Genomic DNA, 27,717 nt, shown 5'->3' on the forward strand with positions numbered 1-27,717 from the left:
GGTGGGGTTTTTAGGATGTAGTAATCATCACTGCTCTCTTTCTCAAAAATGTCGGGGAACTTTGGCCTTCTCATACCAGACAGGATGCCAGTCTTTTTCATTTTGTAAGCTTCTTTTACGAAATGCACACTCCTGCGAGCCCAATATAACTTTCATAAAAGCTACACAAAATACCTCTAAAATGTACGAGTGTATTCAATACCTCAGTTGTCTTATTGTGGAAAATTTCCGGAAATAGTTTTAGGAAGAAACGTCGTGCTCGACACTGGTGAACATCTGCCTCGCCTCTCGAAGTGCTTCGGGTTGGTCCGCCCCCCTCCGCTCGACAACACTCGAGTCTTCGCGAAGCGTTCAAGTGGAGGAGGAAAAGGAAAGGAGCGAGAGGGAGAGTGTTCGCACTGTGGAGGAAGAAAAGTAAACTAGAGTTCAGTATTGTCACCAAACCGTAAGCGGGAAGTGAAAGCGTCGACAGCTCGGCTTGTGTAGAGCTAGTTCTTCCACACTCTCATGTTGTAAACACTGTGGTGTGGCTGTGGCATTGCGACGTGAGCGACAGAGAGCAGAGGGAAAGGTCTCCTCCCAGTTTGTTGACGGATAGAGTTTGGCTTCAGTGTAAGGAGACACGGCTAGACCCCGGCCAGGTAAGACTGCCTTGACTGTCACATTAATTACAACAGCCGCGGACATGACGAGTTTTTTCCCCCCCCTTCTTTATTATTATTATTGAAGCAACAGTTGGTCTGAGTCTGCTGAGACGTTCACTGTCACTCTCTACACCCGTTTATGCAACTCTTCTGTGGCTCAACTGTGTGTCACAAATACGCGTCACAAATATGATGAGACGTGTTTTTGTTAGAATGGTATTCAACAGGTGACAGCTGAGCTGCTAACAGCTGTCTGTGTGGGCCTTGTGCCCTCATCGCTGCCCTCCAGCCCAACCTACTGTACTGCCTTTGCCACATAATGATTTATTTTTTGGAAAAGCAAGTAGAAGAGCAGAATAGGGATGTGACACTGTACGATATTATTGTGTATAGCGATCCAGAGCTCTCACAATAAATTGATCGTTTTGATTTTGTACCATAGGTACCAATTATTAACATAGATATCACGTGAATGAGGTCTAACTCGCCAACATACAGTCCCAGTGAAGACATGGAGGATAGGAAAAAATGTATGAAGTGGGCGGAGCCTTCTGTACATTGATAAACTAATATTGACAAGTGATACAAAAACTGTTGCCCTGACACAAATTCATATCACTAAAATTACAGAATACATTTATTACCAAAACATGAAACTGCGTTTCTTATGTCCCCATAAAAAGTCACACTGTTGTATTGTTACAGAAACGTGTCTCTAATATACTAAAAACATTACTTGTGTTTCATGTACCTGCTAATATGGACGTGTGTTTTGAGATTGATTAATTTTAAATCGTGATGGCCTACGATAACTATAAAAATGCAGTCACCCCCCTGTGGAAATTAAAAAATAAATAGATTTTCACCTTTCACAATAATCACGACAAAGGAAATTAATCAGTGTCAACATATTGCGAGTGCTTTTTTAAAAATCACAATACTTGCTAAAACTGCATATTGTCCCATCCCTGTGCTAGTTCCTTGTGTGTTCCACGTCCCGTCTGTAATCGTGACATCCCAAGCCTAGAGAAGAATAGCTCTTTTATAAATATCTAAATCAGCTACTGCCTTCACATTAGTCCATTATTAAATAGATAAGAGCTTGCAAAGTTGCCTGTGTAGTCCAATGTAGACCAATTGGATTATGAAGTCAGAGTGATGGTTGAAGAGGACAGGGAAGTGGCTGAAATGTTTACATGGTGCATCAACAGCGTATTAGTTGATGTCCCCTGACCATTAGGGAGGACAGAATACAGACCGGCCATTGATGAGGCCAACTCATTAGTACCCTATTCACTGCCATCAAAGCCTCCTCTCTATACGCCCATCAATGTGAGTGGATCGCACCCACACTGCTCACTAGAAGCTGAGAAGTGCAGCCCTGTCCTCACACTTGTGACACAGGGGTTTTGGACTGAGCAGCTTCACAACTGACACCAGACATTCAAGTTACACCTGAATTCAGAGGGGAGAGAGGAAGAGACAAAAAAAATCTTTCCCACGGAAGCACCTTTAGATGCTCATTGTGTTCCTGAAGTGTGTTTTCATCATTTGGTGTCACTAGTTAATGCAGCCTTGTGTTGAAGATGATGCTGACCATTTACAGCTGTCTTATCTACTGCTGTTTGGTCTGCTCTTATGGTTGACTGTTGCAAACACTAGCAACCCTAACTGATGTCAGGAGATTTATTTTGATGTGTAGACCACAGTTACTCAGATTATGCTCATTGAGGTTGTGGCATTTGACAGATTTTAAACTCTGCCTGCCAGTTTTGATGGCATGGCCTGCATGTGGAGCTCTGTAAGTAAGCCCAGATAGCTGGCAGGACTTGACGTGACGTGTAATGCATGTTAATTGATTAGTAACAGGAGGAGGAGCTAGATGGTCAGGAAGGGAAGACTAAATATAAAGAAAATAAGGCTGCACAATATTAAGAAAACACATGACAACATTACAACATTGTTGCTCCAAACATGGACGAGAAAATTAAATACATTATTTCCATTCAAACAACACAGTTTAATTGTAATTTTTTTTTTATATTTTCTGCTTCTCTTAACTATCTGGATTCTTGAAATAAGTACAAATCTAAGAAACAAGTTGAATAAAAATATGTAAACATAATTAAAATCCTACTGTAACGTATCTCTCATTGCAGTTGAGTATGAGAGGTCTGACTTAGGGTAGACTAAATATTGGAAGAAAATAAAATCAGTTGTGTTCCTTTATCATTGGTTCTTGACCAAGCAAAACTAGTAGATTTCAGATTCATTGTAGTTCAAGAAGTCTGCATACATTCCTTTGCAATATGTACATTGCATATTTTGGTTCCATAAGCATGATGTTTCGGATATATTGTGCAGCCCTTGTAGGAAAGTCTCTGGGTAGCTTGAATTTTTCAGGAGGATTGAGTTTAATCTCCTTCCTCTGTCTTTGCCATATGCGTTAAAGTTGTGGAACAATGGCTGAACTGTTGGGATCATGTGGGAAGTGGCACTTTTAGCTGTAACCAATGCTGCACTGTAACTCAGACGGCGAACACGCTACCCCGGAGGCGGCATGCATCTCCTCAGACACAGAATGCCTCAGACATAGAATGCAGGCCAACTCGACTGGCAGCTCTGCTGGCGAGTTTTTGAGAAACATCCAGTTTTGTTGCAGGAGGACGACGTGATGACGGCCACTGTCTGAGCCTCTCAGCAGCCAGGAGCCGGTTCCTCATCGTTGTCATCTGTGGATTCCCCCCGCGAGTCTTTCAGGGCAGAGTTTGTTGAAGTAGGAGTTGGGTCTTGTGTGAGCTTGCCACACAGCCTTTTGAGTGATTTCTCTACTTCCTTACTGGACTGAGGGATTCACATATTTTCTCAGACATGTTACACATACAGACACAGAGACTAAGTATATGTTTCTAAAAGTGCTTGTTGGTAACTACAGGGTTTCAGCTACTCTAAGAGAACACTCTCACTCTTCTTCTTCTTCTGCCTTATAATAATGCAACTACTTGTTCATAGAAACACTGACACGTCTGTCATTAAGGACTCTAACTAACAATTATTTCCATTCTTGATTAATTTGTCAATCTGTTATTTTCTAATTCCAGCAATTAGCTGTTTGGTTCATGGAATGCCAGAAAATTGTGAAAAAATTACACAAAAAAAAATTAACAGTGCTTGCAAAGATATAAACCTTAGACTGTGTTTTTTGTTTTGTTTTTTAAATAAAAAAGCACTCTGGAAGACTAAATTAACGACCAATATATTGCTGTAGCTCTATTGCTATGCAATGAAGTACATATTTTTTTATCTGTTTACATTTGCAGAAATGACCAGTGGATTAACCAATCAGTTGATCAATAAAAGAAACATGGGTTGGTTTCATTCACTCTTTTTCCTAAATTGTACCAGTGAGAATAAAAAGCTTTTGTTTTTTTTATTATTCCTTTTAAGTAATTTATAGTATTTAGACTGCAGGATGGATAAAACAGGCTATATAGGCTGAGAAAGTATAACATTAAAACATGACAATAAAATATGTGTTGGTTGTGATATTAATGTGATATTAATTAGCTTTCCATTTGTTTCGATGCCCCAGTTTAAGAGTATTATTTTAAGGGCTAAATTGATTTAAAGAAAATGATCTCTCTCTGTATATATGTGTTTAGGCTTTCCAGCTATTTAATTTTTCAGTCACTTTACACTCCTGACGTCTGACAATTCATGAGATTTAGTGTGTAAATCTTCATAAATGGAATAAAAGTGTAGAATACACATGAATATAAACACAGTGAGAAGTTTAAGATGGTTTGTGAAGTGTTCTCTTCAGAATAATGGCACTCGTAGTATGTTCCACACCTACAGAAATGATGTTAAATCTTTCAACCCTTGATTACTGAGTAAGACTTGATCCTAGTTTTAGTTATTGTACATAATGAGTTAAACTGTATGTACTTTCGTAAGGGAAAAATTATAAAAATTGTCCCATGTCTAGATGCATTAAAATCAAAAAGGAACACACTTGAGGCAGCTGATTTCTGATTTTTGATTTCTGATTTTTTAATGATTTCTTTTTGATATGGAGCAGCAAAGAAACCAGTAGATATTCACATTTAAGAAGCTGAAAAATCAGAATACTTCCAAAAACAGACCAATTAATCGATGATCAAATTAGTAAAAAAGAGTAATCAATTAATCGAGTAATTGTTTCAGCCCTAATGCCAATGCCTCATTTTGATCCGCTGTGGCTCTCTTCCCAGTTTTCTTTGACACGCACACACATTCGTACACATACTACTGTTCAAAAATCACGTATTGTGTCATAATATAGTAAATAGTAATGTTTCTCCATGTCTTGTTTGCACAAGATAACAAAAACAACTTTTTTTTGGTGTCCCTGAGTTTTGGTTTGTTCTGTCACTGGGGATTTTTTCTTTCTTTTGTGTGTGTGTGTGTGTGTGTGTGTATACTTGGTTGTGTAACTGTGGCGCAGGTTTTTTTTTGTGATGGTCAGAGGCAAAATTAACAAATGGAATTCAGAGTTTCCCATACATTGACCGCCACAAATTGATTACTATCTTTTTTTTTTGCATTGTTTCAAATTGCTCAATCATTCAACTACTCACATGCAAGAACAGAAACTCCACAGCATTTGTATTTCCTGTCTGTTCATAAATAATATTTCCGCACCTCAGAGGAATTCAAAGATGTACTGTAGCCCTAAAGGTTTTGCCCCACTTAGTGTTTGTGGTGTGTGTGTTGTGAACTGTGTGTGTATAGTAGTCACAAGGCTGAGGCTGCAGTGGGTGGTTTGCATGAATTCCACCCTGCCCAGCAGCAGATGTACTGAGAGGAGTGGTGGTGGTGACTTTGCGGATACCCAGTCACACCCATCTGTTGGTTTGGCAGCAGAATAACTTGCTTTCATGTAATAGGATGGACTTTTTTTTTTTTATTGTCTCAAATCAACTCAGTAGTAACACGTCTACTATACAGCAAAAAAAACAACAACTTTTTTTTCGTCTCCATTTTAGTTACAGATAAGTTTAATGTTTCACAGTCAGGAAGTTTTAAGGCGCTGTCACTGCTTGTGTGCTAATCAGATTGACATCAACATCTGATGTACACGTTTGCCTTACTAAACAGGAAGTGTTGTCATAGCAACCCTCTCAAATAAGTTAGATCGGTAATGCAGCAGACCTGATTTCCTCTCCTTGCTTTACACATGTGATGGTTGTTTGATTCCAAGTTATTAGGATGTCACTGCTGTTAATTTTTTTGCTGACTGTGGCTCTTTGGTATCTTGAGGAAACACACGTCACATACAAACTAGACATGAGACAACCTGTATTCAGTGGGCAGAGTGGAAGAGAGAGAGACAGAATGCAAATCCACTCAAACATGGGGTGTCCAAAATTCAATCTCCATTGTTGTTATTGTTGTCAATTTATATGTCTGAATAACCATTACCATCATTAATGAGGTTTCTTTTTTCATTATTTAAACAATTTTTTTAGCTTCTTAAATGTGAATATTTTCTGGTTTCCTCTACAGAATGAACAGGACATGGACACAATCATTTCACAAAAATGAAGAACAATACAGTAAAACTTCCCTAGTAATTTGGGAATGAGTCGACTCAGTGACGCCATCTTGAATGTGTCTCATTTTTGTGGTTTTAGCTGCTGAATTTCCTCTTGGTTTTAGGTTGACGTCGTTAGTTTCTCAGTTGTAGATGAATTCAAAACGATGCATGAGTATTAAAGCTGTTGTTTATCAGGGCTGCAATACTTAATTGATCAGTTATGAATAATTTACTAGTTGGCAACTATTTTGAGAATTAATTGAGCAGTTTGAGTTTAATAAAATCAAAACAAGTTCTTTGTTTTCAGCTTCTTAAATGTGAAGCATGTTCTGGGTTCTTTGCTCCTTTGTAACAATTAACTGGGTATCTCTAGTTTATGGACAAAACAATACATTTGAGCATGTCATAGGACGTTGAGATTTGGAAATAAAACAAAATAAGCCCTAGTGTTAATTGCAAGATTCATCACTTGTTTACTGGTATCTTTATCACATTAAGTTGCGCATATATAAGCAGAAGCAGTAGAATGTTTTTTTGTTGAGGTTTGTTACAGCCTCTGTTACTTGACTGCTCAGACTCAGCTTCCATTGCACAGAGAAGGAAACAGATAAGATAGGTTTGTTTAGAGTGTAAACTTAGTCCAAGGTTGAAGCTCCTCATAGACACTGATCTGGGGTTGGACTCACAAATGTCCCTCAAACTGTGTCATGGTTAGTTCTTAAGCTGCTTGTCAATATTCATGCGCAACTAAATGTTGATAAATCAACCCGATTCACTCTCTCTCTGAATTTCACCGTATGAATCATTGAACATTCAGAGGTCTAGTGTATCTAATTAGGAATTACACTCTTATTCATTTTTTTTCATGTTTTATGTATCATGATTGTAAGTGATGTGATGCCTAAATGGGTCTTACAGCTAGCAGCATTATAGCCTCACAGCAAGGAGGTCACTGGTTTGAATCCTGACTCAACAAAGGGCCTTTCTGTGTTCTCCTTGTGTTTTTGTGGCTTCTCTTTTGCCCTATGTCCGCTGGGATTGGCCCCAGCAACCCATGACCCTCATGTGAAGGATAAAGTGTTAAAAAAAAGTGAATGATGCCTAAATAATTGATTGATTAAATTGTTACAGAAAGTTAAACACTTTTTTAATATCAATAATTGTTTTGTATTTTATCAGGCTAAAATCCAATAAATCTACAAAATGCTTTTTCACTGGAGACATTTCGGACTTGTTCATTTGCCTAACCCTAAAATTATTAATAATCTTAACAAAGAATTTTGTGTTGATAATAGTTTGATGAATAAAATATTAATTTGATTAAACGATATTGTCCTTTTTGGCCCTATTTAAGATTATATCATTGACATGTGTATATTGAAGCACATACTTGCATTGTATTTCAAAATAATTTTGTTTGTCAAAATGTTGAGTGCAACGTACAGTATGTTTCAGAACACACTGAGGCAAAAGGACGGAGAGTACAGGTTATTTATAGATGAAGCGGTTACGTAGAAAGTCTATTTTCGGGCCCATTGTGAACGTCAAACTGCCATACGCAGAGACGTGTCTGTCATCCACCTGCTGTTCTACTTGACTCTGTGATGGAGGACGCAGGAGAGGGAACGTGCTGGAAAGCAGGGTTTAAAAAAAACAACAACAACAATGTCTATCCTTTGACCTGCAGGGATTACAAATCATTAGAAGTGATTATTGCCAACTTCTTGAAACAAACAAACAAACAAAATCCACAAACAGAAACATGATAATGAAAAAACTTGTGATCCTCCTGCTATTTACATATAGTATTTTGCAGCAGTGCAAAGGTGTTGTAATAACTCCTTGAGTTTCCATAGGGTCAAGAAAACCAACAATATAAAATGTAAGATGTATAGTAAGGAAAACTTAAAGTGACTGGTGGTAAAATGCTCATTCTAAAATGCTTACTGGACAGAGATTGCACATCAGAAACTGTGGCCATGTTTTAAATAATTGACATGTGCCTCATTACTAATTACGGCAGCGTATTACTGCCACTCCTGCCAAAAAAAGTGATGAAAAATGCAGATTGGAGTCAAGTGTGAAGCAGTTTTTATGTCTCATTTGTTATTATTCACATGGTGTATTGTATTTGATGGGAGGAAAGTAGAAAATCAGCCAAACATGTTTACAAAACAAACATACTAACAAACCAAAAAACGGCATAATAGAAAAATGTAATATTAGTCTAATTAGGAGTCAACTCTAAAAACAATACACTACTGTGAGTGTTCTGTGAACAAATATCTGCAGAGCCACAGGTTCTTCTTTCTTCCACTTGGTGGTGCACTCTGCTTTAGAACTATGTGCCTGCCCCAGAGAATTCATGTCCAAGGTTTATTATTGTGCTAACTCTATGAAATCAGCTCTAAGGTTTTTAATCTAAGTCACAGTGTTTATATTGCCCCATATGATGCCAAGTTTGCAATGCAGCATTTTTACTTAATCATAATGACAATACAGGCTACTTACTACTACTACTTTCTCTTGTATTGATCTCTCACGCTCATGTGTGTGCCATCTGTCACTCTAGCACTGCCAGGTGGTCCCAACACCACATAAGCTTTAATTAAACATGTCTGTTAAACTTTAAATCTTCTGTTAACTCTGAATTTGTAAAGTACAGTCTGTTTCAACTGTGATGTGAGTCACTTTTTCGGTTGTCTCGCCAGGCAGCTCAGATAACGTCTCTCTCTGTGTGTGTGTGTGTGTGTGTGTGTGTGTGTGTGTGTGTGTGTGTGTGTGTGTGTGTGTGTGTGTGGATGCAGACCTGTAGATCATGTTTCTGCCCGGATGATTTACTTGACTAAAAGTCACCAACACCAAGTAGAGTATCATTTACAAACAGATGATCTGCTGTAAGTTGGTGACCTATCGAAAGCTTTATGGATTTGAGAGATGGTTAATAATGGTGATGATAACACTAATAATGTTTTATTCCTAACTTAGTGCTTTATAAAGATCAGAGTTAATTAGCACCAAAGCTTCTTACAAATAAAACTTGTAGTTGACGACATTGATGCATTATTAAACCGTTATAGAATAAATCATGTCTGTTCTAAAAATAATGAATGCTTTTCTTGATATAATTAGTCCTGTGTGTTTAATTAATTTGACCTGTCCCGGCTGCAAATTGCCTCTTTTCATTTGGTTTTATTTAAAACTCAGGAATCAGTTGAAGGAGACCCTCATTTTCACTGATGCTGATCATGAACAATTTTTATGTGAAATGTCCGAGTGACACAGGAGAATGAAATTTTAGATCTTGTTGCAGATGATTCCAAAAATGTTGCTGCAGTGATATTGACATCCATCTTTTCCGGCATGAGGATCCTGAAGGACGAGCCAGTCAGTTAAACTCTGTGTAAGCTGGGATTGGCTCCAGATTTCTCTGTGACCCTCAAAGAACAAGCAGTAGATAATTGATGGAGCATTGGAAAAAAACTAGTTTCCCTGAAATGTTTTGCAGGTACATGTGATTGCGTTTATTCTAAGGTCTGTAACATTTCCTGTGCAGTTTCCTGTACATGTAGAAATGTCAAGCCAGTCTTGTCTGGCTGGGCAGGGAAAAACTGAAAAAAAACTCCCACTCACAGGAAAGACACACCTTTTGTGAGGACACCTCACTTTCAGCACATTTATTTCTTCTGAGTATGTCATTAGACTGTCACCCATATATGGGCATTTCCTGCTAAAGGTGAGAAAGAGCTTCCTGCCTGACAGGTAACCGAGAAAAAGAATTTATATGACTCCATTCAAGTTCCAGATAAGCGTTGACAAATTGGCGTAGCGTGTGAGCTTTGAACCTAACTGGAGGAAAGTTTAAGATGCAGCTGCAACAGCATGCATTTCAACGTTAAAGCTGCGAAGATGGATGAATCATTCAGAATGCCGATAGTGGAATCAGAATGTAAATTCAGCTGTGGGTGAGCAGCAGGGGGAACAGTGTCACTTTGATGGATTCTTTCATTTCTTTAGAGGCCTTTATGAGTCTTCGGGGAACTTTGCTGGCATCTCAAACAAAGGCCAGTGTGTGTGCGTCTTCACTGAGGCCCAGTTGGGACTCGACACCTGTAGCATGAGGACACACATCAACATGTTGTTTGTGTATGCTGTTTGTGTGTGCCGTCTTTGCCCCATCCCATCCTATTCTTGAGTACAAGTGCCTTGGGCAGTTTTTGGCTGACTCGTCTTTATGTTTCTGAGTCTAAAACAAGCAGGAACAGGTGTCCCAGAGATGCATGATCACTGCCTGTCTTCTTGTCCACAATCCCTGCCCCGAATCTGCTGAAATCAGGTGCCTCATTCACATTCACTCACTTTCAAAGGTTTCCAAGGCTTTGTTTGACTATGATTTACTCACTCTTTTCTGGAACAAGGACTCACATTTTGTCCAGGAATGGTTCTAGTACAGTGACTCCTTGTGTGTTTATCTCTCTGAACTGTAACAAATAGGCTGTGTTCCCTTTCTATTAGTTTCTTCTTAGAAACTACACAGTTATCTCATTGTGTCATTTGCAGAATCTGCAATTTTTGTCACACACTGGCTCTATTTGAAAGAAAAGAAAAATTAGATTACAAACGTGTGTTCCCGTAACATGAGTGTGATTCTTTAAAAATAAAAATAAAAATAATAACATACTGCACAAATACATGAGGGACATGAACCTAGTGACCTACCATGGCAGAGGCATGGATGAAGCATGAAGAGAGAGGAAGTAAAGGGAGACGGTGGGAGGATGAGGAGGAGGCAGGCATCATTTTTGAAGGGATTCAGGGTGGGCTGCAGAGGAAGTGGCCTCAGTGTGACCCACAGTGTGAGCCTCTTCCTCCACCAGACATGTCTTTGAAACTGTTAGATGAACACAGTGATTGGAGGGAGGAGCCGCCATTCATGTGGATTGTGATTAATAGTAACTCATACTCCTTTGAGAGAGTGTGTGTGTGTGTGTGTGCAGGGGGAGTTTGTAAGTCCATCTGACTTCTGTGTGTAAGTCAATGCAAAATGTCCCTAATCATCAGAGTTTCTTTAATATAGTTAAATTTTGATTTGTGAAAAGTGCCAGAAATCTGGAAACCTATTCAATGAGACCACAGAGATGGCTGTCCTTATCTTAACTGTAGCGTCTGTATTGTCTCTGCCTGGAGCTTAATCACATGTAAGCAAAACCGAAAGTATTTTCCCTCACTTATGTTTCTCTTTCTCTTCAATTACATGGAATATTCAATATGCACAATCCAGAATTACACCAATTGTTTGGGGATTTTACAAAGTGAAGACTCTTTTTGTTGTCTGTGCTTATGCATGTTTCAAAGGGGAACACACAAATGTCACAACTCTCAGGTTGTGCATGTAACTCTCAAAGGGAGTTATCTAAAGTTTGCACATACAAGCATAACATATACTATACTTAACCCAAACTGAACTTCAAGATATCTTAAATGAACTGTGTAAGTGTAAGTTTTGTTTTTTAAAAACCCTAAAAGTTCAACTAGTTTTGTTTTCGAACAACCAAGAGTCTTACCTTATCAGTTCTGTTCCAAGACCAGAGTTTTTTTTTGGTCTTGGCCTTTGTTCTGACCTTTTCCCTGTTTCTTTTCCATACTGACAGTGACCTTCACCCCCTAATAAAGCAATCATAAAATCAGTCAGCTGACACAAGCACACTAAATGCTTGCAGAGTTTATTGTCAGTATGAAGCCACAGCGGATACTCACTTGAATTAGGCTTTACTGTTTATTGGTTAGCTGATAACTGCCTGATGAAGATACTCTGATGTAGATACACCTAATCTTACCTCTTCTCACTATATAAAGTGGTGCCAGTGTTTTTTTTCTTCCACCATTGCATCACCATGGTTTTTTGTTTTTTACCATTGCATCACCACTGTGTGAAATGTGACATCACAAAGTGCATCAGGAAATTCTAATGTGTAAATCAATGATAGTCAAAGACTCAGACTGCTAGAATCTGATGATGAGAAATTATATATGATATAATTAAATGAATATTTAACATTAATTAATATTTAGCAGCATTCAAATATCTAAACATGACAAGATTGATGTTACATATGTTGTTGAGTACTGTACTTACTCTTCAAATAAATATAGAGTTAGTGTTTGCATCCCCATTCATAGAATAATGAATGTGCATCAATCAGCGTAACTGTAAATCTATTTCTGCGTCAACACTTTTCTTTGACAGCTATAGATACTTCCCTCAGACTTGTTCCTGTTTCTGTGTGTGTTGTGTCTCATGCAACTTGTCCAGAGAGTAGTCACATGCAGTTATCTGTCCATTATCCACATGCCTGTCATTCCTGTCCTTGTTTGTTCAGAAGTGTCCCTTCTTAGTTGCAGATAACACAGGGGCTCGTTTTGGTCCTGAACTATAGGCAGTCAATCAGTGCTATAGATAAAAACACCACCAGACCTTACATTTTCTTGTTGCTTGTCATACCTGAATTAATCCCGTGTTACCTGAAGATTGAAGAAAGGCTCAGGTGCTTTCAGGTTGAATGTTTTTCATCGGGGGCATGTGTTTATAATTTGACAAATGTTTTGTCTTAGATGCAGTCCATTGGCACTTTTCCATTTCACAGTACTAGCACTACTCTACTCGGCTTCACTCGATTTGGTACGTGCTCTGGTGAGGTTCCAAGGGAGCTGAGCTGGTACTAAAACATGACGTCGACATACTGCCGGCCACTGATTGGCAGAGAGTGTCGTCACTGGAAGTCATGAGCGTGACGTCCGTTACAGGAATCACACCAAACAATGCCAAACTGTAGATCAGTTAAAAACATTTAAAAATCCTGAAAACATGCATTAATCTCCATCAGTTAGTGAGGGAAAGTCTAAAATCTCAATATATAACTGGTGTATTTAGCGATAGCACTGCTGAAAGCCGTTGATCGTGAGCCGAATCCCATCCCGTATTTCAGTTCAGTGACTGTGTCAGAGGGAGACTGCTCCAGTCATGCAGGAAGTACTGGACGGTTCAATGAAACAATCTTTTTGAGAAACCTTCCAAGAATTGGGAGCAGCGGGCAGCCACTGAGCAGATTAATGATTCTGATTAACTGATTCTAATGATTCACAAGAACTGCTTTGACCATCACTAGTTTGTGTGCGAATAAAACGACATCACTGCAGTTTCGTGCAGCTCTGCTATGACGACCACGCCCACGCTGAGAACGTACTGAAGTAATGGAAAATGATGTGTCTGATACCAAACCGAGTCAAGTCGAGCTAGAACTGTATAATGGCAAAGCGCCATTTGACTCTCACCTTCTGTTTTTCTCCCCTTATCTTAGTTAAACACAAACATGACAATGGTATTCACACTATCCTAGTTGGGCCTGTTGAACTCTGACCTGTGAGGTCAAGGATTAGCACTTTGTAGAGAAATGAATTTCACAGTGAGAGAGAGGCACACGTGACTAATCGCAGCTTCTCAAATATCGCCTGATTTAACGATGCAGTGGCAAAGTATTGATTGATGTGTCGTGTAGGAAATGTGAGTACTGAGAAATGTGGATGCAGGTTTTTGCTTTTTCATTTTCAGTTATTTGCAGAATCAGCCATTCAGCTGATTCTTTTACTCGTACGGGTGCTTGAAATCCTTGCAAGTGTTTGAAATAGTGAGTGACTCCTTCTTTTACAACAAACAGCCATCTGACCTTTTGCTTAATAGATGGAAGAATAAAACAAGTTGGAAAGTATAAATGAAAACTTCTCCGTCTGGACCTTGTGTGGACTATTATAAAACAAGTTTAGTTGTTTGTAGCATAATATCGTCACTTTTTATTGTGATTAAAAAAGAAAAATCCTGACTTTTTAATATGTATCTGTTTGTGTAGTAAATATTTAAATTGTGTGGATATGGACCTTGGAAGTGCTTAAAAAGTATTGCAGAGCTCAAGATGACGTGGGACAAAAAGAACAAATGTAATTTTTTTGGAAGTCTATCAGAAAAGTTATGGTCTAGTCTCATTCACTAGTGTCAGGTCTTTTTCAATAGAACATGATGCCAATTTTGTAAATTATGATCCCATTTAGAGAAAAATACACAATAAAGTACAGCACACATGAGTGGAAAACAGTGTGATTGACAGCTGGTATCCAAACCGGAGTTTGTTTGTAACGAGAAGATTACATTAGCTGTTTATGTATAGTCTATGGATCCTTCTCACTGCTGTGCTTGGGATGTTCCTGTGGTAAATGGGTATTTTCCTAAATTCAGTGTGGAAATGTTGATGTTGTAGAAAGCTTTGTCTTGAGAGAGAGATGAGAGATATCAAACAACCTGCATTTTTCCCATCACTAATTGTTTTGTCCCGTCTGACAGGATTGGTAGCTACTGTGAGTTTTATTGTTTATTGCTGTCACTTTAGACTTTTTGTGTTACTATTAGAAATGTATGTACTCTAATTAGAGTAGAGGTCTCAAACTGATTTAAGAACTTGAAGATTTTTTTTTTGCATAAATCATAGAATTATGTTTTTATTGCAGCTTTTGCTTCATAGTTTAGAATCTTTTTGATTTGAAAATAATGATTTGTTCATTCCAAGGAGTAACATGACGGGGCGTGATAATGACTATTAGACTATTAGATGATGCATACACCTAATGTTATAGAACCCAAATTAAAAAAACATCCTCTAAAAATAGACTTTGCACCGTCTGACACACGCATGCACACCCACAAACAAACAAACACACACACACGCACCCTCTGACTAATACTGTTTCCACTTCACTTGAAGAACAAAATAATCTTTACGACCATGTTGTTGTCTAATGAGCTGTGTGACGTCCAGACCATTATCAGTTATTCCATCCATGCATTCTGGTGTTTAACACTTCCTACTGCGCTCCAGCAGGGAGGATGGGTTGTATGAAGGCCCAACTAGCAGCTCCACAGACCTTTGGCCTTCTCTGTTGTCACCTTTTCTGCACTGGTAACATGCATGCAGCCAGTCTCGCTCAGGGGTGGAGAGATTGGAAAGACTGCCTGCGTTTGTTTATTGTTCTACATAGGCAGGGCCGTGTAGGGCCAGAGATGGAGATCTATTGTGTAGTATCTCCCCGCCACCGCCATGAATAGTAGCTTTCAGAGGCAAGAGACTCTGAGGCGAAAGCCAAAGTGCTCACAATAGCTTTAAGTTTTATTGCGTTCCTGTCGCCGTCTACAGATTTTTGGCATGTGACCAAATGCAACATACACACAGCTGCACAGCTTGCTTTCTCCAGCTGTATCACACACACACACACACACATACACACGCACACACATACATGTATACACACTCTTATCTCTCCCTCAGTCTCACTCACAACCACACGTCTTTTAATACAGCGCTCTGCCGGACCATTCATTCCTTCCCTGCATCCATTTCCAGCAAACTCCCCTCAGTTTGCACTAAGCTTTCTTTTGTGCAGTTTTAGCACAACAATGATATTTGTTTTCTGAGGGCTGAGCAGAGAGACACTGCTTGGTTGCCTCTCTGCCCGTGTCTCCTGCATGTCACCCTCTGTGCGTCTGCAGTGACGTCTAAAGGACATTATCTGCCATAGGCCTGTGTTTGTTTTGGGCTGCTCTGGGTGTGATAATGGCCCATTGCTGGGGAACCAGAGGCTCAGAGGCACCTCTGTGGAAATTGTAGAGACCTTGCTAATCTGGCTGATACCCAGCTGGCATTCAACTTGGTCATGTAAACTATTTTTGGGTGAAGTTTCTTCATCTGAAACCAGAGCCACTGTAGCCAGCAACAACACAGACCTGTTGGCTATTTTTAGCTTATACTCTAGCTGCTAACGACATCTCTGACACGCTGGCTGGCCTCTGCGTCTGTTGATGTCTCATTCCCAGACCTCTTGTGTGGAAAGCCAGGAAAACCAGTCGTGTCTAAATACTTGTTGAGCATCAACAAAGACTTAAACATAATTGTCTCGTCATTTCCAGCCTCTCCTGTGGAAGGAATGCAAGGAATTCAGCAAACGGTTGCATCAAAGGAAAGAAGAAAAACGTCCCTGCTATTGTTTTTGCCCTTCGCTCTCATTTTGACTCATTCTTTCGGCCTTGAACCTTTTCGCCTCTCTTTGTGTAGACTTACAGTACATGATAGTAAACCAGCCTCTTCTGATACTGGTAGTTCCTCTCTTTTCTGTGTATGGCAAACCTGTTACACAGTCCTGGTTGAGATATAAAAAAGTTGAGCTAAAGTTAACTATGTCTCCAATATAATGTTGCAATTAAATGCGCTTGGAATGTAATTTCTGCCACTGGGGCACTTAATCAAAATAATATCAATTTGATGATACTGGAAAGCAGTGTTGATTATGGGAACTGTTGTCTTGTTGTTTAGTCTGGTTCCTCTTTGTCTCTACGGGACAAGCTGCAGGGCCAGAATGTGCAGCAAATGGTAATGGTAGTCTTGATGCATTGGTGGCAAATACACATGGCAAAATGTATGGACAAAAGGACAAAAACACATTGGCCAACTAGCAGTACTAAATATTTCCTTCTTCAATGTGTTGTTTTGTGGGTTGATTTTGCCCCAGAAGTTGTAGAAGAGACAGTAAAGCTTATGATGTGATTAAAAGATGGTCAGAATGAAATGGTCCTTTATTTTGAGCAGTGTTTTATAGTGATATATATTTAAATCTGCAGTGATACACATTTTCAACACTCAACTAAATGTTAAAAGAAGAGAGGGTAGCGGGTAAATATTTTTTGTAACACATTAAAGCTAAATATGTTCCATGCCCGACACCTACTGTATATCTCAGGCGTCCATTAACCTTCACTTGCTTATACACTGCACTTACACTACATTCCCCCTAACATTTAAACCCCACTGCACCCACATTTAGGATTACACAACAGATCATTTGCAATCTCAACAACATGGCTGACCTTGCTGGTGTGAAATGGCCTACTCAGCAGTTTTGAGGCCGTTTTTTTTTTTGCCTCACTAGAGCCGAAATTACAGAACATTGCTTTAATGAAGCATATTAGTTCTGAATTAATGGACAACAATACCATTTTACGGATTGTTTTGAATATTTGCTGCAGAATCAACTCTGCAATTCTAACTTAGACAGCATTACTGAAGTAAGACCGTGTGTGTCCTATCCCATGTGTGGAGTGTAGCCTTTTAGCCTTTCTAATTAGAGGTTTCCAGGGTGGAGATGTGAGATGTGGGGAGAGCTCCCTGCTTTGCTCAATCCTTGCAAACGGAAAGTGTGACTGATCCACTGTGCTATCACTGTTATCTGTTGCTATATCACTCAGAGTCCCTGACACACAAGCTGCTTCGCTTCACTCTTGTACCAGTACCATGTGCAGTCAGACATGTTCATGCAGTCCTGTTCCAAATATCATCATGTTTAAGGACACTGATTAGCCTACTGTCTTCATGTATGTCTCTCGTTATCAAACTGGAAATGCAACTTTTTGTTTTTGCTTGTAAGGTTGTTTTTTTTTTTCTCAATGGGTTGATCACAAACTGGGTTGGCTTGAAATTCCTGTAGCCAAACTCCTCGGCCATCTCGTCTGAGCTTGAAACAAGCAATCATTCATGGTCTGTTTGGACAGGAATGAGCCGCGAGTAATTGCACTTGAATTTTGGATTTAGAAATCCTGCAGAAAGGAGTTACGTCTAGTCTTCTGTCTAGACACTGTGCGACTGTGTTACAGTATGCTGGATTGTTTTTGGATCCTGTCAAGCCACAGAACTTCAGGATTGTGCAGCCTGCCAGATTCTGAGAACTCACTGCATAACTGAGACCTTTTCTTTCTGGTGATACAGAAATGACATTGTTACTTATAGTGCAGCATGTTTAACCTGAGCAAAATCTTCCATTAACCTTTGTACAGTCCTCTCACTTTTTCCTGGAAACATCTGTTTACACAGGACTAATGGATACCCCTCAGCCAATCACCACTCAGCAATCTGGCAGACCAACATTGAGAGGCCTGAATTTCCCAGTATTCCCTCTGTATCGCACTGAGTGTGTAGCCAATAGCTTGGGTGGGGTGGTGTCAGCTTCACTTATCTCAGTGGCCATACCTATGAGCTGTGGGGTGGTGCTGCAGCACTATCCTTTCACAGTTCCTCTTTAAACACACACAGTTTTCTGCCTCTCCCAGCTGTATATTATTCTCTGTGGGCTGTACTTACTTGAAGCTCATACACCCAATGCTGTCGTGCACACTGCCTTCACTATTGTACTATAAACAAAGGCTCTGGCTTACAACTAAGATAGAAGACTTGTAAAGACTTGTAAAATTACAGAGTAATTAATGACTATTTTTCTTGTGAAGAATGAGTAATATTTCCCAGAGTTTGTGGGACAGGGGGTGTTATGGTGTCTTAGGCCTGGCTTGTACTTCCATGCCTGTGTGTCTGCGAACGTCTGCTTTGCACATGTGCACAGTGCAAGCACCTCCACATTTTGTGAGCGCACGAACTGTACGTGCTGACTACACTCTAGTTGGTGACACTTGCACAGCCCCTCACTCAAAGAATACAAGGATAAACAGTACAAATGTGGTGATAATTTGTCTCTAAAAAATGCAATGTGACATTAAGTACGCAATGTTGAAACGCTACACTGACGCAGACCCTCATTTTAGTCTGAATGGAATGACTGTATGAAGCGACTCTGCAGGTAATGCACGTACAAAATATGAGTCAACAAAAGTCAAGCCTTCTGAGAAAGAACTACAATTCTGCACCTTCATTATTTCATAATCTGGCTTATGACTTTGACCATTCACAGGGCAGTTTAGAGAGAGAGAGAGAGAGAGGACGTCTGATTGGCTGTTTTATTAAGTAGCTGTGCATACTCAGCTCTCCAGTGGAAAACAAGTGGCGACAAATGGCCTGTGCTGCAAAGCGATCTTAAATAAAAGGAAAACAAGTTGGACAACAAATACATGAAACCCGTAAATATTTCATAGGTGGAGAGATTGCCTTGGGTCATCTGTAGCATATGAAGCCTGCGCATCTGTCTGTACTTATCTGGCAGGAGGGGCTCCACCCCAAAAGCTTTAATATTTTATGACCTTAACATAATCAACAATCAACTATTTTCCTCTTGATTCTGTCCTACTGTAGTTTAAATGTCAATAAATAAAATCATCATGACATTTTCAGTATTAACTGCATGAGAACAGCTGTCAAAAAATGGCCTAACAGAAACTCTTCTTTTTTCTGGTGGGAAAGTAAGGATATTACTAGGGTGGTTCTCACGGTGAGAATTAGTTTGAGTCTACACCACCCCCTCCCAGCCTCACCCTTCCTTTTTCTCAGACCTAGAAACCCAACAACCAGAGTTGTCTCTCTGTGGCTTATAAACACAATCCTACTTTGCTCAGCAACAGGACTGATGACGGAGTGTAACTGAGATTGATAAGGGAACAAGGTGAGAACAGGCAGGTGTTTATATGAAAGCAGGCCTGAACTGAATAGTGACAGAGATCTGATCTGAGAAGCAACAGACTGAAATGTGGGGTCATGTTTTAGGTGGAGCAGGAGACGGTTTTTCACTCAGCTGGGAAAGTGCTGACTGGCACTGGAGAGAATAAGGCTTCTACTTTTAGCTTCAGCTGCAGACTGGGAAACTCCTGCCTGCAGAGACTGCAGAGGGTTTGTAAACCGGGGGGAGGGGTGTACATGAGAAAGATGACAGAGTTGTGTGTGTGTGTGTGTGTGTGTGTGTATGTGTACACATGGGAGAACAACTATATACTGGCTTGTGGCTGAGGCCCAGGTCTTTGAACTCTCTTTTGTTCAAAGCAACAGACATCTGTCTAGACACCAAATATCGTCTTTCCTCAATTCACTTTTCTGCACTTGTCAGCTGGTGCACAAAGGCAGACAGACGCCAGGCAGTAGATGTTCCAGCACCTTTTTAACACAGAAGTTTCAACAGAAGCTTTACAGCCAGTAAAATGTCAGCTTTTATCAGGATAAAAAGACTATAAAGTTGTGCATGATCATTTATGATCTGCAAGTCAGACAGAGAAACAACTTCTGCAACCGTTTAAAGTGCAACCAAGGGACAGATATTTATCTAAAATAGATGTCAGTATATAAAATTTTCACCCACAATCTGATTTCACGTCATACAGGCAGTTTTGAACACAACGCCAGCATATGGTAACGTTGCTGAGGTTTGTTCCGTCGAGGTTTGAAATCTGCAGCCTGTCGTCTTCATGCAGCTCTTCTTTTCATCCAGTGACTGTGGCTGCCCCTCCATGTTGCAGACATTGCTTTGGATGTTTGTTTCATACTTGCACAGACTTTCATTAAATCAAACCTGTGTCCTTGCATTGTTCAAACAAACAATGAATATAGAAAATACTATACAATGTCCATGATTATTTTTGTCCCTACAATTGCACCATGAGTGATGACTTACTCTGTGTCTAGTCCTTGAAACAAAAAAGAAAAAGTTGGGAGGAAATCTGCAATCATGGGGTCAAAATAAATGGAAGGGTTTGAACAAGAAAAAGCCTCATCCTCGCCCACCTTTTATCGCCTTGTGTCAGTCAAGCCTTAAGTGTAGCCGAGGATATTCAAGCCCTCAAGCAGTTTTATTTCCAGTGAGGCTATTTTATTACAAAAGTCTGAAAAGCCTCTGGGACCACACACACACGCACACACACTGTACAGCTGACAGCACCGTCTCTTCTTTTAGCCTTTAATGGATGCCGTGTACTCGTCATCGGCAAATTTAAGACTTTTCTTTGGATCTGAGCTGCAGTGTGTTGCATGTGCACGCACACACACTCATGCAGTTCTTCATCTCTGAGTGTTGGTGTCAATGCCACTGACTCATAATGGTTCCCTGTTCTTGGCACTTTGAACTCTGCGCTAATGAATGGCATGTGTGCGGGTGGGTTTGTGTGTGTAAGGTACAGCAGAGCAGTGGGGCCCTCGCTGCTCTGCTGTAGGTGGTCCTGGCTCCTGTATGTGTGTGTATTGTGATGGGGTGGTCTTTTTTTTCCCTGATCTTTGGAGGTAACTTTTTTTTGCACCGCTCTCATATGTACTGTACATGGTGGTGTCTAACACACACACACATACGAACACACTCTGATGCCTCCCTCCACATATAGTTTCAGTCAAACTGGTGGTGCTGGTAGTAGCTGGCATCACATCACAGGGGCTTCACACTGAGGTGACTCAGTTGGGATAGTTTGCCTGGGAGTGCCAGTGGAATTTAAGACCAACCTCCTTCTCCCACTTCACTCGCTGGTTGAAGTGATATTTTGGCGCCACAGAGTAGTAAACTATCAATTCTGTCAATTTACTGCATCTTAAATTACAGCTATGGAGATGAGGTTTCTTTTTTTCCCCCTCCCTCCATTTCACTCTCAGTCACATGACACACTGACACAGTTACAGCTAAATGCTTTGTGCTGTCCTTAAAACGCTCTTGCTGCAAAGCAGTCACAGTAATTCAGGAATAATTAACCCTTTAACCCAGAGCGACATGCAGACGACACTTACCGTAATCACGCGGTTTGTGCTATCTACGGTAACGTCACTCGCGTTGTTGCTGGAAGCCGGTGAAAAGGCGTCTCTGTCACCAGAAAGGGAAAAAGTAGGAACAACACCTGTACAAAGTATCCATGTTTTGGCCTGTTTTTGGACATTTTTAACACAGACAAATTTAACACGCAAAAAACCACAAGACACAAATAATCTCTTTTGTCTTGTTCAGTTTCTCACAACATTGTGTAACCATGTTCCCCTGAAATACCAGAAGCACAACGTCCAGGTCATAAAATCATGTGATTTACAATAAAAGCTCTTCATTATCATGAATAACATTACAACAGTAGCGAGTGTCACATCATGTGATCCTGCCGGTCTTTGTAGTTATTTCAGTGTCCTCTTCATTCACTGTTGTACTCGATCAGCAGCTTTTGTGTTGTGTCTGCATGCTACACAAATAAACTACTCACTTGGTTGTCCAAGGAGCGGTGTTGTCATTGTTATTGTTTTTTTTTTAAACCAGTAAATTAACCAGTAAATTAACCAAGAAAGTCATTGACTTCATCACTGTTGCATGCATGTGTGTCATCTCGTCTCTGAAACAAACTTTTGATTCTGAAACACAGCTCCTGCTAATTTTTATTCTCACAATAAACATTGTCGTGGTTGGAAAAAGTCTTGAGAAAACTTGTTTAACTAATCTTGCAAAATAATGCAAATGTTGTCGATATGTAGTCCGTGAGTTGTGCCACAACATGTTTTTGCAACTTTTTAAATCGTAAAATACCAGCATTTGAATGTCTTTGAAGGCTCACTAACTTGTAATGATGATGTCTCTGTCATTGCTCTGCAGTGCTTTTAGTTTGGAGTGCAGTACCTGTTCTAAAGTCCAGTTGCGTTAAAGTTGCATAAAAAGTGAATCTAGAGCAGGCGATGCTTCCTGCATGCTCAAGTGAGGTGTCATACTCTCGCCTGACTCCTCCAGAGACTCTCCTGCCGTTGAAACCCTAGACCTCACCTGGAGTTCATGTCTGAGAGCAGTTTGACTCAAACGGCCAGAACCAGAATCAGCAAGTTCAAACTCGATGCTGCTGTGAGGTCTGTTAAAAAACTTCAAACACATGTTCACTGTGGTTCCCTCAGTTGCAGCACTTCCAGCAGTGCAGCTTTAAAACATCAGATATTTGTTAGACAAACAAATGATGCTATAAAGAAACCCCTTCCAGACTACCAGACTAGTCACTTATCATTTAAGGATGAAAGGGTTTTATTTCTTCACCTGTAGCGTTTTGCCTTTGTGACTAAACGAAGAATGTTTTCTTAGTAAAATTGTTCACTTTACATTGTAGTATTCAGCCCTTTCATGTCTCACTTCCACATTATCAATAACATTTGAGCTCTTTGAGTCATCTCTTCCTGGGCTTCCTGTGGAGTGATTAGGTGTCAGACAGCTCCCAAACAGAGGGGCTGGAACTGCACGTTTCCCTACCCTTTCCCTTTTTTGTCTTTTATTCCTGCCTCACTGTTTGTTCCTGAAACAAATGAAGAGCGTCATGATCCAGCTGCAGCATCAGAGGCTTTCATCAGGGACATCCTGCAGGTTAAACTGGGTACAGGCAGGGTGGAAAGTATCATATATACAGTCTGTCATGAAACAAAACGTGAGTTCAAAGCTGTTCAAAGATCAGACATGTTCAGCATTGCGACTGAAATGTGTTTATGTATAACTTCAAAGAAGTGTTTGGAGCTCTTTTGCTTTAAAAGTGAACCTTTTGTCTGTGAACAGTTTGCATAGTACACGTGTAACGTAGCACAGCAACAGAAAGCCCTTCTTTTGATTTGTGAAATAAATCTCTGAACATGCTGCAGCCCTCTTTGTGGATTTCACTATAAACTTCTGAGAAACTGTACTTGAAGCTTCCTGTTCCCTGCTGAGAAATCACAAGCAATCGTGTGTGCCGGTTTATTGCAGAAGCATTACAGGAAATATGTGTAACAGAAACGAGACAAGTGGCAATAAAAGGAAACTAGAGAGCCAGGGATAAACACTGGAGCCAGATCTCCCACACGTACTGTGGGATGTGTCAGGGCTTGTTCCCCTGCAGTCTGTAAATGATTAGCAGGAAGTGGAATCTCACAGTACCAACGTCGTCCAACCCACTGTCACTGTCGCGTTGGATCGTTTAACGTTCAGACAACAGACAAAGACACATGCGCTGACTTTCAGTTACCGTCATAGTCATGTGGCTGGTGTATTGTGTCAAGGGTAATGCGCTGCTCCAGGTGGAACAGGAGCTTTGCACTGGCTGAAAACTATTTGCAAGTGCCTTAGGTGGAGTTGCCAACTTCCTGATAAGAAAATAAAGAGTCCCAAATCCCATTCTCTACTCACTTATTATACAGTTTACGTACATTTACATATGCACTTTATGTAGGTTACATTACCCCGACACACACTATACACTTTCACAATTGAGTAAAGGATGTTTTACAAGTTTAAACATCTTTTATCCTTCAAATATGGAACAATTTGCAACCCTATGGCCTTAGCTTAACTCATGAAAACATGATAATGATGATGATGTCACTATTGCTAACGACCATGCAGAGGTAGACCAAGTATGGAGGTGACCCGTTAAATGTTAATCGTTACAGCACATTGACCTGAAGTAGCTTTAGCTACATCATTCATTAATATAACATTTCCTCCTGCAGTGTTTCTCATTTCATCGGATACCTGCACATTAGCTGCGTTCCCCTGCCATCCTCACAAGGAAAACATGCTTCCTGTAATACAAATTAAAAAGTAGGTTTTTTCCTGCTTCAGAGATGGTGTTGAATTGCATTCCTCATTTGACCTCATTTGCTTGTCTGTCCCAGATTTACTTGAAGCAAAAAACGTTTGCATCATTATTTATTTGTCTTAAAGGTTACAGTTTGCTGCGAAAGCAGCACTCTCAGACCTGACTGAGGGAGTGTTTGTGTGCATGCAGTGGCAGGGCAGCGGCGGACGGAGGCAAGGAGTGTTTATCTTGTCAAACTGCTGAGCAACTGTACAATGCATTTCAGTCTCATTTAAGATTGAGTATGAGTCTGGAAAGGGTGTGGTCACCTCCCACTATCAAGAAGTGTGACGCTGTAGATGAAAAGGCCTCTGTACACAACTGGAGAGACCTACGACTAGTGAGACCAATGATCTGGATGACGTATGCAGAGCAGCGGAAAGTTACTAACTTGTCAAAGGGTTAGCTCTGTGGAGGAAGTTGCAACAGCCTGAAAGACAGCTGCTCTTCAGTGGCCTCTATGTTGTAGAAAAGCTGCCAGACGTCACTTCTCTGTCATCATCGCACTAAGCCCGCCTTTAGGGGTTTGTGATTGGTTGTCTTTATCTGAATTTTGCCATAATGACGTCCTTGTCAGACATTTCTGCAGACTCGCCTGGGTTTACCCAGGCAAGAACACCTGGGTGTTTTGAGCTGAAGAATTGACTCCTGAAACTTTGCATAGATGCATCGTTGTGCTGTCAATCATGCTCCAACCTGTTTGCAACCATCTCGCTTTACTACGGCAATGTTGCTTTTGCCTCCGTCTGTCTTGACATAAAACAAATCACTTGTTGTGTGCTGCGCTGGAATGTCGACAGAGGACAGCTTCAGTCAAACACACATTTGTTTGTTAGGCGTGTCACAGTTCTCCAAATCCTTCATTTTAGACTTTTTTTTTGGTTCTATTTCATGATGTCACTCATTTAATTTTGTAATGCAGGACGTCATACTGGGGGCGTGGTGAAATCCTTGATTCCACCTTTGCCTTCGAGGGTCGAGCTTGTGAAGGCGTTTCGATCATTATTCCATTTACAATCGAGATCGCGACACCCCTATTATTTAAGATTAAAAGCTCCACTTGACAGTTTTAAAGCCTCATGTGAGCACTTGTGCAGAATAACTTCCTGTAAATAAAGCCTTATCCTGTCCAGTATTAGTAAAACCTTTCCCTGTTGTTCTTCATCACAGTGTTGTAATTGCCCAGGATGTCTTCAAAGCCTCACAGTTCCAATAACACCACCCATGCCCGGCGGATGGTGCAGCAGCTGAGAATAGAGGCCAGCATTGAGAGGATAAAGGTATATTGCAAAGATAAACATGATCTTCAGTGTCTGCACTTATTACTTCAGTGTTTAATCCACTCTTTTCTGATGGGCCTGCTTTAGTTTTCTAACATGTAGTCTTTAGTTAGCGTCAAAACTCAATAGATGTTTCGTTTGTTCACTTTATAAAAACATGGTGGGTCAAAATGGTGGCCGAACAATTCATACAGTCAGAGGATTGTACAATTATTTTATCTACAATTTCTGCCAAAGGGTTGTGCATGAGGATTAGTAGAGTTTTAAAACCACTTATCTAAATTCATGTAGAGCGGCAGAGAGCTACCCACTCACTCCCCTGTGTTTCTCCTCGTATTGTTTCTACAGGTATCCAAGGCCTCTGCAGACCTTATGAACTACTGCAGTGAACATGCGAGAAACGACCCTCTCCTCATGGGCATCCCTGCTTCAGACAATCCCTTCAAGGACAAAAAACCATGCACTATATTGTAGTGGATGCCACTTAGCCTTTAATGTGTTTTGCTTATTAATATTGCTGTATTCTGTTTGTTGGAAGGAGTGTGTGTGTGTGTGTGGGGGGGGCACGGCTATGAGTTCAGTTAACAATTCAAAGGTGATTTTCTCAAAGGTAGCTGTGCATAAATAATGAGGTGTTGTGTGGCCGTCCTATTAGCCTGTATTTGTTCTCACTGAAACTCTTGACCATGGCAGTGCCACTGCTTAGGTTGAGCTCTGACCACTAACCAGACTTTGGCTGCATGAGTTGTGATGGAATCAGGTACAATGTCATTGACAGCAGATATTGTTTTTGAACAGCTCCCTGGTGGATTGAGTCTGTCCTCTGTAAACAGTCTCACCTCCATGACCTAAATGTTATTGACTCCCTTGCAGCCAAGGTGTCCCTCTTGTCTATTTTAAGATGAATATTAATGGCTTCACCAGTGTTTCTACAACTTCTCACCCAGTTTAAATCACTGAATTCAAGGTTTACATCAAGCGTCTACTCAAATGTTACCACAGTGTATCTTTGATTGATTGGGGCAGTGTTAGACCAAACTATAAAGTATTCTGACGCCATCACACTCTGACCTGTCTACGACAATCCACTTCCCATGAAACTGTCCGTCATCTGCAGTATGATTACTATAATTCACTGTCGGCTGATTTAACCAAGCGTCGAGTTCCAAAGATCTTTAATCCAAGATCATCATTTATTCAGATTCAAGCCATCGGGATAAAATGACCCAGGTGCTGTGATACTTTAGGTACTTGTGAGATACAGAGTGTATGAAGCTGCAGTGAAAAATGCTTATATCATGTTCATGTAAGTGCATAATATTTAATTTAGTGTCAGCTCACATTGTGTAAATGAAGATCTTGGGACCAATGTAATTGCATTTGAAGACATTTAAATGTGCATCTTTAATAGTTTCAGCCATTCCTTCTGATAACTTCTTGGTGGTTTTAATGTTTTAAGGACGCTGACGTGGCGTATGACTTTGGCAGCAAAAGTGTTACACTGTGAGCCACGCCCACCTGCTCAACAAAGCAAGTGCTTTTGGTGCAAGTGTTGTAGGTACAGGAGTATTAATGAGAAAACCACTCTCCAAGACAGCTCTCTCTTTAATCATTCCTTTTTTAAAAAATGTTCTATTTTAAACTATAACACTTGTGTTGGTGTGGGTCTTAAATCTTCATATAGCTGCTGTGGTGAATAAAAAAAAAAACAAAACAAAAAAAAAACTGAGTTAATATTCTTTCCTTACACTCTAAAGCCTTACTTACGTTTGCCTTGTGTCATGAAGAACACTTGTTATGTGGGTACTTTCTTTT

The 27,717-nt window shown here is 40.2% G+C and overlaps 1 protein-coding gene across 1 annotated transcript; it reads left to right on the plus strand.

Moving 5' to 3' along the window:
- The first annotated feature begins 291 nt into the window (after positions 1-291).
- On the plus strand, positions 292-27,616 carry gng12a (guanine nucleotide binding protein (G protein), gamma 12a). The gene is made up of 3 exons (XM_044041044.1): positions 292-641; positions 25,793-25,902; positions 26,251-27,616. The coding sequence occupies exons 2-3, from the start codon at positions 25,810-25,812 to the stop codon at positions 26,374-26,376; spliced, it is 219 nt and encodes a 72-aa protein (XP_043896979.1). The 5' UTR covers positions 292-641; positions 25,793-25,809; the 3' UTR covers positions 26,377-27,616.
- The last annotated feature ends 101 nt before the right edge of the window (positions 27,617-27,717 follow it).

The sequence above is a fragment of the Solea senegalensis genome, linkage group LG1 (assembly GCF_019176455.1).
Source record: "Solea senegalensis isolate Sse05_10M linkage group LG1, IFAPA_SoseM_1, whole genome shotgun sequence".
NCBI classification, from domain to species: Eukaryota; Metazoa; Chordata; class Actinopteri; order Pleuronectiformes; family Soleidae; genus Solea; species Solea senegalensis.